Source organism: Ovis aries, chromosome 6 (genome assembly GCF_016772045.2).
Source record: "Ovis aries strain OAR_USU_Benz2616 breed Rambouillet chromosome 6, ARS-UI_Ramb_v3.0, whole genome shotgun sequence".
In the NCBI taxonomy this organism is placed as follows: Eukaryota; Metazoa; Chordata; class Mammalia; order Artiodactyla; family Bovidae; genus Ovis; species Ovis aries.
In genome coordinates, this window is record NC_056059.1 from 113,730,244 (window position 1) to 113,743,452 (window position 13,209).

The 13,209-nt window shown below is 44.6% G+C and overlaps 1 protein-coding gene across 1 annotated transcript in view; it reads right to left on the bottom strand.

Annotated features, from left to right (window-relative positions):
• LOC101117587 (epididymis-specific alpha-mannosidase-like) overlaps positions 1-12,192 on the bottom strand; it is a 45,697-nt gene extending 33,505 nt beyond the window's left edge. The window contains exons 1-3 of the mRNA XM_027971222.3: positions 12,028-12,192; positions 10,418-10,564; positions 6,209-6,314 (exon numbers count right to left, since the gene is read on the bottom strand). Of these exons, the coding sequence (XP_027827023.3) occupies positions 6,209-6,314; positions 10,418-10,564; positions 12,028-12,165 (391 nt within the window). The 5' untranslated portion in view covers positions 12,166-12,192. The remainder of the gene's footprint in view (positions 1-6,208; positions 6,315-10,417; positions 10,565-12,027) is intronic.
• Positions 12,193-13,209: the final 1,017 nt, after the last annotated feature.

Sequence of the window (13,209 nt, forward strand, 5' to 3'; positions counted from 1 at the left end):
TTCCTAAGTATTTTATTCTTGTCGTTGCAATGGTGAATGGAATACTTTCTTTAATTTCTCTTTCTGTTTTCTCATTGGTAGTGAATAGGAATGCAAGGGATTTCTGTGTGTTGATTTTATATCCTGAAACTTTACTATATTCATTGATTAGCTCTAGCAATTTTCTGGTGGAGTTTTTCAGGTTTTCTATGTAGAGGATCATGTCATCTGTAAACAGTGAGAGGTTTGCTTCTTCTTTTCCAATCTGGATTCCTTTTATTTCTTTGTCTGCTCTGATTGCTGTGGCCAAAACTTCCAGAACTATGTTGAATAGTAGTGGTGAAAGTGGACACCCTTGTCTTGTTCCTGACTTTAAGGGAAATGCTTTCAATTTTTCACCATTGAGGATAATGTTTGCTATGGGATTGTCATATATAGCTTTTATTATGTTGAGGTATGTTCCCTCTATTCCTGCTTTCTGGAGGGTTTTTACTCATAAGTGGATGTTGAATTTTGTCAAGGGCTTTCTCTGCATCCATTGAGATAATCATATGGTTTTTATCTTTCAATTTGTTGATGTGGTGTATTACGTTGATTGATTTGCGGATATTGAGGAATCCTTGCATCCCTAGCATAAAGCTCACCTGGTCATGATGTATGATCTTTTTAATGTGTTGTTGGATTCTGCTTGCTTTTGTTAAGGATTTGTGCATCTATGTTCATTGGTGATACTGGCCTGCAGTTTTCATTTTTTGTGGCATCGTTGTCTGGTTTTGCTATTAGGATGATGGTGGTCTCATAGAAAAGCTTGGAAGTTTACCTTCCTCTGAAGTTTTCTGGAAGAGTCTGACTGGGATAGGTGTTAGCTCTTCTCTAAATTTTTGGTAGAATTCAGCTGTGAAGCAGCCTGGTCCTGGGTTTTTGTTGGCTGGATGATTTCTGATTACAGTTTCGATTTCTATGCTTGTGCTGGGTCTATTAAGATTTTCTATTTCTTCCTGGTTCAGTTTTGGAAAGTCGTACTTTTCTACTAATTTGTCCATTTCTTTGATGTTGTCCATTTTATTGTCATATAGTTGCTGATAGTAGTCTCTTAGGATCCTTTGTATTTCTGTGTTGTCTGTTGTGATCTCTCCATTTTCGTTTCTAATTTTGTTGATTTGATTCATCTCCCTTTGTTTCGTGATGAGTCTGGCTAATGGTTTGTCAATTTTCTTTATCATCTCAAAAGCCAGCCTTTAGCTTTGTTGATTTTTGCTATGGTCTTTTTTGTTTCTTTTGCATTTATTTCTGCCCTAATTTTTAAGATTTCTTTACTTCTACTAATCCTGGAGTTCTTCACTTCTTCCTTTTCTAGTTGCTTTCAGTGTCGAGTTAGGTTATTTATTTGATCTTTTTTCTTGTTTCTTGAGGTAAGCCTGCATTGCTATGAGCCTTCCCCTTAGCACTGCTTTTACAGAGTCCCATAGGTTTCGGGTTGTTGTGTTTTCATTTTCCTTCGTTTCTATGCATATTTTGATTTCTTTTTTTATTTCTTCTGTGATTTGTTGGTTATTCAGCAGAGTGTTGTTCAGCCTTCATATATTGGAATTTTTAATAGTTTTTCTCCTGTAATTGACATCTAATCTTATTGCATTGTAGTCAGAAAAGATGCTTGGAATGATTTCTTTTTTTTTTTTTTTTTTTAATCTACCAAGACTAGATTTATGGCCCAGGATGTGATCTATCCTGGAGAAGGTTCCATGTGTGCTTGAGAAAAAGGGAAAATTCGTTGTTTTGGGGTGAAATGTCCTATAGATATCAATTAAGTCTAACTGATCCATTGTATCATGTAAAGTTTGTGTTTCCTTGTTAAATTTTCTGTTTAGTTCATCTATGCATAGGCATGAGTGGGATATTAAAGTCTCCCACTCTTGTTGTGTTATTGTTAATTTCCCTTTAGCATTTGCCTTACTCCTGTGTTGGGTACATATATATTTATAATTGTTATATCTTCTTCTTGGATTGATTCTTTGATCATTATATAGTGTCCTTCTTTGCCTCTTTTCACAGCCTTTATTTTAAAGTCTATTTTATCTGATATGAGTATTGCTACTCCTCCTTTCTTTTAGTCTCTATTTGCATGGAATATCTTTTTCCAGCCCTTCACTTTCCATCTGTATGTGTCCTTTGTTTTGAGGTGGATCTCTTCTGGACAACATATATAGGGGTCTTCTTTTTGTATCCATTCAGCCAGGCTTTGTCTTTTGGTAGGGTCATTCAACCCATTTACATTTAAGGTAATTATTGATAAGTATGATCCCTTTGCCATTTACTTTGTTGTTTTGGATTCGAGTTAAACACCCTTTCTGTGTTTCCTTTCTAGAGAAGACCCTTTAGCATTTGTTGGAGAGCTCAACAAAACCAGCTTTACAGCAAATGCCAAAGGAAATTCTCTAGGCAGGAAACACAAGGGAAGAAAAAGATCTACAGAAAATAAACCCAAAACAATTAAGAAAATGGTAATTGGATCAAACATATTGATAATCATCTCAAATGTAAATGCATGAAAAACACCAACCTCCACTTACCAGGTCAATCTGCTTAACCCACGTAAATAATTTGCTCCTATTTTATATTTTTAGGTTAATCATGTTCCCAGAATCATTTGTAATTGTAATTATCTTTTATTTTCTCTCTGGCTATTGATTGTGAAAACTGATAAGATATTTTACCTTTGTGATTATGTAACTTACTCAATACTATTGTGTCACGATTATTCAACAGAATTATTATAGAACTCTATATCACCAAAACTACCATTTAATAGAAAAATCTGTAATTACTTTTTAAACTGAAGATATGTATCAGAATTTTCCTGGAATTTTTTTTAATACAAATGACCAATATTGCTTTTTTTCCTCCAGAGCTCGAGATATGTTTCTAATGAACTATCATAGTTAAAAACAACTGGACTATATGATGACCTTTTAATTTATTTAGTTTGTTTCACTTTTGCTATTTAATATTCAGTGCTCCCATTTAATTTAATTTTTGTTTTCCAATTTCTTCATCTTTTTTCTTCTTTTCTACCCTTTATTCAATTGTAGTAGCAATGCTATTGTGTGTGTATATATATACATATAAAATATGCATAACATATACTTATATATCTTAGAATATTCATGAGTTTCTGCCTAAATAAAAAATGTATGACATTTTGATTTCAGTTGTTTGACTAAGTATGAATAGAATGCTAGATTTTTAATTTAAAAAATAGATATGCAACAAACAAGAAAGGTGTGCTGGACAGCACACCTTCACTTAATACTTCATAATAACCTATAATAAAAAATCATTTCAAGAATAATATGTGTGTATGTATACCTGAATCACATTGCTCTGCATGTAAAACACTGTAAGTCAACCATACCTCAATAAGAAACATAATAAGGAAAAAGTAAATAACTTTGTTAAAAAAGACTGAGACCATCTCCTGCTGGCAGCATGATTAATGTAAATTTCAGCAGCATTTTTGCCTCATATTCAACTTCCAAGAATGGGGTTTTGTAAGTCTCCCCATCTCCAGGACTGCGACGAGGACTGAAGGAAGGAAGTATATGCCTTGTTCTTAGAAAAGGAGGTTGTCATGAGATGAAGTCAGGGCCCATGCTTTGAGGGTTCCAGGAGCCTGACAGTGTTGGAAATGGAGCCTTAGAGAATCCCCTGGGAAGGATCGAGAGGTTCACAGCCCTTCCTGCCCCAGTGATGGGAACCTGTCTTAGCTTAGATTCTGGCTCCTCTGGTCTGGCTTGCAAGGTCAGCTGTGTGATGTTCAAGAAGGTGAGACTGGCTGAGACCAGAGACGAGGAATGGTCATTCTGTACATACCGGGAGGAAGACAGCTCAGTGCCCTTTCCCTCCCTCTATGCCCACCAGCCCTGCTCTGGTCAAATCCTGAACTGAGCCCTGGGGACCCAGACAAGAATCAGACACCAGTCACTGCCAGAAGCAAACTGTAGGTCACCATGAAGAGGGGAGGTGCTTGAGCACTGTGGCCCCAGTGGAAGGTTCCTGGACATGAGACTCCATAGGCGCGTCTGGCTGGAAACAACAAGAGGCCTTGTTCTGAACCACAGGAGGCCTTGTCTTAGGGGCAGATCTGGGAAGCAGGGAGCAGAAGGAACAGGAGGAAGACAGGAGGTGAGGCGTGAGGCCACATTTTGCAGACGGGGGAGTTTATATGGTCAAACATAAAGATTCCCATGAGCTTATCACTTACATCTAGAAATAAGGCAGTAGAAACTCAGAAGGAAGCAAGCACAGATTAAAGAGTTGAAAGGAGAGACGGTAAGAAAATCCAAAGAGAGAGCCAGGTGCCATCGTGATGTCCTGCACAGGGTCCGGCTTTAGGGGAGTGACAGTGGGCTAGAGCCCAGCCCACACTGCAGTCAACCTGGCTCTCCCAATGACACTTTGCACTTCTTGTAGCTTCCGCCTTAGTGTCTCTTCTGCGAAAGAGACTGAGAGCCTGATGCCCTCTGGACACCCTGCCTTCTCGGGTGAGTGAAGTGATGCCTGTGAAAAACACCTGTTAAGTAGAGGAGAATGTGCCCTTCATGACAGTATATGTGGCGATGGAGGTTGTGAAGGTGATGGTGGTGCGATAGTGGTGGTGTTAGTAATGCATGTGGAAGAGACGATGGTGGTGGTAGTGGTGGTATTGACGGTAGCTGTGTTGGTGATGATGGCTGTGATGACAGTGGTTGTGGTGTTGACAGGGATAATGATGATGCAAATGGAGTTGGTGGTGATGATGATGGTAGTGAGGATGGTATAGGTGGTGGTAATGATTATCAGTTTCCTGTTAACGCTGTTGGCATGGATGATGGCAGTTGTCCAGTGGTGGTACAGTTAGCCCTGGAGGTTTTGGTGGTGCTGCTGGAAGTGATGGTGCTGGAAGAGGTTGGAGTGTTAGAGGTCACCATGAAGGTGATAGTGCTGGTGATTCTGGTGGTGCTTGTGGTGGTGGAGATAGTGTTGTTGGTGGCAGAGGGGGAAATGTCAGCGGTAGACGAGCTGCTGTTGGTTTTCATGGTGGTGAAGGTGATGAGATTTGGATGATAGTAGAGGTGTTGGTGTTGTGATGGTGTGGATGTAACAGTTGAGAGAGTGGTTGTATGCACTGGTGTTGGAAGTGCTATTGATGTTGGAGGTGAAATCAGAAATGGGGAAATGGGAAATGAATACATTTTCAATAGGTTTCCCATATTTTTCTACATTTGCTTTTGTTTTTTGTCCTCCTTCTCTACAAGAGTGGTGTTTTAAAAAATTAATACGCTTTTAATTTTGATGGTGGTAGGAATGCAAATAGTGATAAAGAATGTGGTGGTTTTGGAAGAGGTACATGATGGGTAGGCTGTGGTAATGGTGGTAATTTTGGTGTTGCTGTTGGAGGTGTTGGTGTTAGAAGTGATGCAATGATGGGCTGAGGTGTTAGTGGCGATGATGGTGGTGCTGGAGGATTCATTATGGACTTGGAGGCAGTGGTATTGGAGGTGGTACAGGTGGAGATAGTGGTGGTGACATTGGTAATGGTGGTGGTGGTGATGGTGATGGTGCTGATGTGGGAGGTGTTGGTATTATAGATTATGCGATGACATGCCAAGATGTTAGTGGTGGTGATGGTGGTGTTGGGGCATTCATAACAGACTTGCAGGTGTTGGAGGTGATACAGGTGCGAGTATTGCTGGTGGCAGTTGTAATGGTGGCAATGGCAGTGGTGTTGGAGGTGTTGGTATTGGCTGAACAGTTGGCGGGTGAGGTGATGGCAGAGATGGCATCTGACCCTTATTGATCATTGATTAGAGACCCACATGCTGTACTCAATGTGATCTATTTGAATTATTTCTATTTAAACATTATAACACCCCTTTGAGATAGATCATACATCGTTATCAAATATTTTTATACAGGAGGCAGCTGAGGCTTATTGAGGCTGCCTCACTTGCCCAGTTTCACAGTGTTGGGAGTTAGCAGAGTCAGGAGCCAGCCAGGCTGGCTCATCTAAAATCCACACCTTCATCCCCTGTACTCAGGCACACATGGACACATGTCAGTAATCACAGTGTTGACTGGTGACACACTGCTGCTGAGGGCAGAAGACAAAGCCCAGGACCAGGGCTCAGACACCCAGTCCCAGCCCCGAGGGAGGCCACAGGGACTCTGGTCTGGGGAAGAATAAACAAACCTGTGAGCTGGAGGATCTGGTCATCAAAGTGGGTCACGGCCTCGTCGTGCATGACCTGGCCTCCGAGGACAAACTCCAGGCGACCTTCAGCCACAAGCTGGCGGACCTTGGCATGGTTGGCAGAGAAAAACGCCACGTTACACCTCCCAGGCTGAACCGTTTTTCTTTGCTGATCTCATGCTAATGCATCTCCCGGTCCTTCCTTCAGACTCCTCAGCCTCATTTCTTCTGCAAATATCAGGACACTGTCTGTCCTGGTCAGCCCTGTGTCCGGCTATCAGAACAGCACCTGGCTATGGCTAATGCTTCATCAAGCATGTATACAGGTACATATGTTCACAACTTTTGTTTTGAAATAATTTCAAGGTTATGAAAGCATTGCAAGGATTGTAAAAAACACTCCCCTCCCATAAATCTTTCCACAGATTGTTGTTTTTCAGTTGATCAGTCATCTCTGACTCTTTATAACCCCATGGACTGAAGCACTGCAGGCTTCCCTGTCATTCACTATCTCCCAGAGTTTGCTCAGTTGGATGTCCACTGAGTTGGTGACGCTGTTTAAGCTCCTTATCCTCTGTCATCCCCTTCTCCTCCTGCCTTCAATCTTACCCCGCATGAAGGTCTTTTCCAATGAGTTGGCTCTTCTCATCAGGTGGCCAAAAATTGGAGTTTCCGCTTCCCCCAATTATCTCACTGTTAATATTGTTTACCCATTTTCTTAACACGATTTATTTATTTAAATCCAAGATATGGTTTACTTAAACCAATTGAAAACAAACGTTAGCAGCTTCATGTCTCTAATTCCATAGTTCATTATGTGTTGAGCAAGAAGATCATTATAGCACTTATATAATCACCTAAATCAGGAATTCAATCATGCTACCAATGATTAGTGCACATTGACATTCTAGGAATCAGTGAACTAAAATGGACTGGATTGGGTGAATATAACTCAAATGACCATTATATCTACTACTGCGGGCAGGAATCCCTCAGAAGAAATGGAGTAGCCATCGTGGTCAACAAAAGAGTCCAAAATGCAGTACTTGAATGCAGTCTCAAAAACAACAGAATGATCTCTGTTCGTCTCCAAGGCAAACCATTCAATATCACAGTTATCCAAGTTTATGTCCCAACCAGTAATGCTAAAGAAGCTGAAGCTGAACGGTTCTCTGAAGACCTACAAGACGTTTTAGAACTAACACCCAAAAAAGATGTCCTTTTCATTATAGGGGACTGGAATGCAAAAGTAGGAAGTCAAGAAACACCTGGAGTAACAGGTAAATTTGGCCTTGGAATACAGAATGAAGCAGGGCAAAGGCTAATAGAGTTTAGCCAAGAAAATGCACTGGTCATAGCAAACACCCTCTTCCAACAACACCAGAGAAGACTCTACACATGGACATCACCAGATGATCAACACCAAAATCAGATTCATTATATCCTTTGCAGCCAAAGATGGAGAAGCTCTATACAGTAAACAAAAACAAGACCAGGAGCTGACTGTGGCTCAGATCATGATCTCCTTATTACCAAATTCAGACTTAAATCGAAGAAAGTGGGGAAAACCGCTAGACCATTCAGGTATGACCTAAATCAAATCCCTTATGATTATACAGTGGAAGTGAGAAATAGATTTAAGGGTCTAGATCTGATAGATAGAGTGCCTCATGAACTATGGAATGAAGTTCATGACATTGTACAGGAGGCAGGGATCAAGACCATCCCCATGGAAAAGAAATGCAAAAAAGCAAAATGGCTGTCTGAGGAGGCCTTACAAATAGCTGTGAAAAGAAGAGAAGCAAAAAGCAAAAGAGAAAAGGAAAGATATAAGTATCTGAATGCAGAGTTCCAAAGAATAGCAAGAAGAGATAAGAAAGCCTTCTTCAGCGATCAATGCAAAGAAATAGAGGAAAACAACAGAATGGCAAAGACTAGAGATCTCTTCAAGAAAATGAGAGATACCAAGGTAATATTTCATGCAAAGATGGGCTCAATAAAGGACAGAAATGGTATGGACCTAACAGAAGCCGAAGATATTAAGAGGTGGCAAGAATACACAGAAGAACTCTACAAAAAAGATCTTCCTGACCAAGATAATTACAATGGTATGATCACTCACCTAGAGCCAGGCATCCTGGAATGTGAAGTCAGATGGGCCTTAGGAAGCATCGCTATGAACAAAGCTAGTGGAGGTGATAGAATTCCAGTTGAGCTATTTCAAATCCTGAAAGATGATGCTGTGAATGTCCTTCACTCAGTATGCCAGCAAATTTGGAAAACTCAGCAGTGGCCACAGGACTGGAAAAGGTCCGTTTTCATTCCAATCCCAAAGAAAGGCAATGCCAAAGAATTGCTCAAACTACTACATAATTGCACTCATCTCACATGCTAGTAAAGTAATGCTCAAAATTCTTCAAGCCAGCCTTCAGCAATACGTGAACCGTGAACTTCCTGATGTTCAAGCTGGTTATAGAAAAGGCAGAGGAATCAGAGATCAAATTGACAACATCCACTGGATCATGGAAAAAGCAAGAGAGTTCCAAAAAAAAACATTTATTTCTGCCTTATTGATTATGCCAAAGCCTTTGACTGTGTGGATCACAATAAACTGTGGAAAATTCTGAAAGAGATGGAAATACCAGACCACCGGACCTGCCTCTTGAGAAACGTATATGCAAGTCAGGAAGCAACAGTTAGAACTGGACATGGAACAGACTGGTTCCAAATAGGAAAAGGAGTACGTCAAAACTGTATATTGTCACCCTGCTTATTTAACTTCTATGCAGAGTACATCATGAGAAATCCTGGGCTGAAGGAAGCACAAGCTGGAATCAAGATTGCCGGGAGAAATATCAATAACCTCAGATATGCAGATGACACCACCCTTATGGCAGAAGTGAAGAGGAACTAAAGAGCCTCTTGATGAAAGTGAAAGAGGAGAGTGAAAAACTTGGCTTAAAGCTCAACATTCAGAAAACGAAGATCATGGCATCCAGTCCCATCACTTCATGGCAAACAGATGGGGAAACAGTGGAAACAGTGTCAGACTTTATTGTTTGGGGCTCCAAAACCACTGCAGATGGTGATTGTAGCCACGAAATTAAAAGACGCTTACTCCTTGGAAGAAAAGTTATGACGAAAATAGACAGCATATTCAAAAGCAGAGACATTACTTTGCCAACAATGGTCCATGTAGTCAAGGCTATGGTTTTTCCAGTGGTCATGTATGGATGTGAGAGTTGGACTGTGAAGAAAGCTGAGTGCCAAAGAATTGATGCTTTTGAACTGTGGTGTTGGAGAAGACCTTGAGAGTCCCTTGGACTACAAGGAGATCTAACCAGTTGATTCTAAAGGAAATCAGTCCTGGGATTTCTTTGAAGGGAATGATGCTAAAGCTGAAACTCCAGTACTTTGGCCACCTCATGCAAAGAGTTGACTCTTTGGAAAAGACTGTGATGCTGAGAGGGATTAAGGCTAGGAGGAGAAGGGGACGACAGAGGATGAGATGGCTGGATGGCATCACTGACTCTATGGACTTGAGTGTGAGTGAACTCCAGGAGTTGGTGATGGACAGGGAGGCCTGGCGTGCTGCAATTCATGGGGTCACAAAGAGTCGGACACAACTGAGTGACTGAACTGAACTGATGCTACCAATGAATTCACATGCAGCTGAAGAGGTCAGTCCCAATCTTGATGACACAGAGAGGGGGAGAGGACCTGGCCCTAGACTGTCCCTCCCAGGACCATGGCCTCTGACCCGCTGTGATACAGAGTTGATCAGAAGGTTAATCCACAGGGACTCCTGCACATCTGGATGGTCACTGGCTCCAGTGTACGTGGGAGCCACACAGATTCATAAATGAAGTCAGAGGGTGTAGACACAGGGTCACCCTGGTGTGGCCAGGGTCAGAGGTGACCCCATTCACACCAGCTAGTGCCCGGCTGGGCTGCGAGAGCTGCAACTTTTCGGGAGGCACCAGCAAGGCAGGATCATACACGAACTTGTCCCCTGGGCATGGGGTTGAACACAAACCTGTACTAAATGGACCCTGGGCATAGCTCAGCGCGATTGGGGCCTCCTGGTCTATGCAGCCCCGGCCTGGTCACACAGAGCATAACCCAGGAGCTTCCTGCAGGGTTGTCCCTGGGACCTCCAGGGCATCTGCTCTCAGCTGCCTGGTGAGGACCCCCTGAGGGCAGCATTACCTGGCTTTTCTGCCCGTCCGAGGCAATGCCATCCCACCACAGCCGGAAATATTCCTGCTCCACGGCGATGAACCTGCGCTTCTTCTCAAGGGTCAGTTCTTCCACCACGGAGTTGTAGACATTGGTGACATAAACCTGCATGCTCTCCTGGGGTGGGGAGGGGGAGAGACTGTCACTCCAGATCCGTTGGGGAAACCACAGGGCATGGACCAGGGACTGAGGAGGAACGTCCAGGGAGACACGGTGTCCGGGGGCCACTGGCGCTCCCACCAAGCCTGTCCAGGCCCTGCAATCAGCTCCCCCTTCTCCTCAAACAAGGGAGCACATTGTTCAGTCTGTGATGGACACATGGTGAGCCCTACACTGAGAGAAGTATCCAGGTGGACAACTTTTGATGGGAGTCTGCCCCTGAGGAGAGTCATGAGGAGACAGACACTCTACATGGCAGAGGGATGTGACAGCCCAGCCAAGGCCCGGGCCAGCATCCCAGTGGGGTGTGCTGACCACTCCTGCCTTGGAGCACAGACCAATTGACAACAGGGCCCAAGGAGTGAGATCCAGGAACCCTGATGGGCCTTCTTGGGATGAAATGATGGGGAAGTGTGTGTCAAGGGCTGAGGCTGAGAGAAGCTGACCCTGCGAGTCATCTCTCTGAATCTATCTCCTCTCCAGAGGCTGGGAGCCCCCATGATGGAGCTGAGCATGCTCCCATCTGGGTCAGGCTGGCTCACTGTGGTGCCCAGAGATGTTAATAAAGGAATGCAAGGAGCCCTGGGAGGGGGTTAGCTGGCAAGACAGCGATGTCTGTGACTTGGGCAGCACACCATCCCGGGCCTCAGTGTCTCTTCTCTAAACTGGGGGTGATGAGCATGCCTCCCCACATGTCAGCAGTTCCACATGTAGGTGGGTGACCACCCACAGAGGCTGCCCAGTGAGCTGGAACGAGACTCAACCCTCAGCCTCAGCGCCTCTTGCTGCCCGACTCCCTTTAAAATGAGCAACTCAGTTATTAACATCTCATGGAAAGTATTGTATCCATGATCACAGAGTGGTCCTATTCATTTATTTCCTTCCTCCTTCCAGAAAGAGCTTGTGCAGGTCTGGGTATTCATTTCAATTACCTGCCCCAGAAACTTATAAAAATCAGTCTCTCCCTCTTTTCCTCTGCCCTGGTTCATTCATTCACTCAGTGGAATTTCAAAGGACACCTTCCACACGCTGTGGCTGGGGACACATTCTCACCCCTGCCCACAGCCAGTCTACCTTAGTTGCTCTGTCGTGTCCGAATCTTTGTGACCCCATGGACTATAGCCCACCACACTCCTCTGTCCTTGGGATTCTCCAGGGAAGAATACTGATGTGGGTTACCATTTCCTTCTTCAGGGGGTCTTCCTGGCCCAGGGATCGAACCTGGGTCTCCTGCATTGTAGGCAGATTCTTTACTATCTTAGCCACCAGGAAAGCCAACATCCAGTCCATAGCCAAGTACAGGTGGGCCCAAGGCCAAGTTCCCTGACAGCAGAGACCCAGGACACAAACCCACTCTGGAGTCCAGATGGAATAAGGACCGCAGCTTCAAGAGGTGTGCAGGGGTCACTCAGGGCACCTACCTGTATGGTGTGCAGCCAGCCCACGTCCATGTGGCTGTGGGGAACCACAAATACCCTCAGTCGGGGCTCAGAAAGAGCCCCCAGGGGCCACATCAGGCCCAACTGCAGGAGCAGAGGCAGCCAGCCCCATGGCTTCATCTCCTCGGCCAGCTCAGGGGCTGGAGGATGTCTGCCTGCCTGCAGGGTCCGCCCTCCTGCCAGCTGACTGGGCCACACCCTTTGGTGGATGCAGTGGGAAGGAAACCAGGAGTGACACCCACACAGATGCTGTCACTAAGCAGTGCAGGCAGGTGGCAGTCGCTCACTGCCTTGCAGCGCTCTGCTCCCATCTGCGGTTTCCTGACTATCTGCCTTTAGACAAACCCCAAATGCCGCCTCCCCTGGGGGGGACTGCCAGCTTCCCTCTGGCCTAGCCTGGCTCTCCTCACCCCTATCCTCATGCCTTTCCCTTAGGCCTCTCCAAGTATTTCCCACTGGGCATCTTGCCCATCCCTTTCCGCAACCCACTGGACTGACTCCTTTACACTGCCTTGCAAATCATAACTCTCAGTGCGGGGCCTGGCACCCCCAGGAAGCCTTCCCTGATACACTCTCCTTCACATGATACCCCCAGTCTGAGCCTTGCAATAGGAATTGTAGTTGCTCTTTTAAGGAGGAAAGTTGGCTTTCACAAATAGGACCTGACAACCCGAGTTTGCACAGCTAGTGTAGGAGCAGAAGGCCTGAAATTTTCAGAATTAGGTCTGGATCAGGGATAGTGACCGTGGCAAGATGCCTAAGCTGTCTGCATCTCAGCAGTCCATCTGTAAAGTGGGATGCCCATAGATGTGCTGGAGACCCAAGAGGGAATGCACAAGAGATGACAATAGCGGTGTATCCTTCCTGGAGGATGCCTGGCAAAGGGTGCAGCCTACAGGGGTCAGAGTGTTGCCTGGAGGTCTCTAACACTGACTTAGGAGCAGGGGTCTGGGAATGGGCTCCTCTCTCTGACCTCCAAATGCCTGAATGGCTCTTCCTATTGCTTCCAGACCTGTGACTCACTCTCCCTTCTGGCCACCTTGTCCACTCCCCCGGCAAATACAACTGGAGAGCACAGTCTCCTGGCAGCTCTCCATCCTCTCTGTCCCATCCTGTCCCTGGTATGCACCTGACCTGACTTGATCTTGACTTCCTCCTATTGAG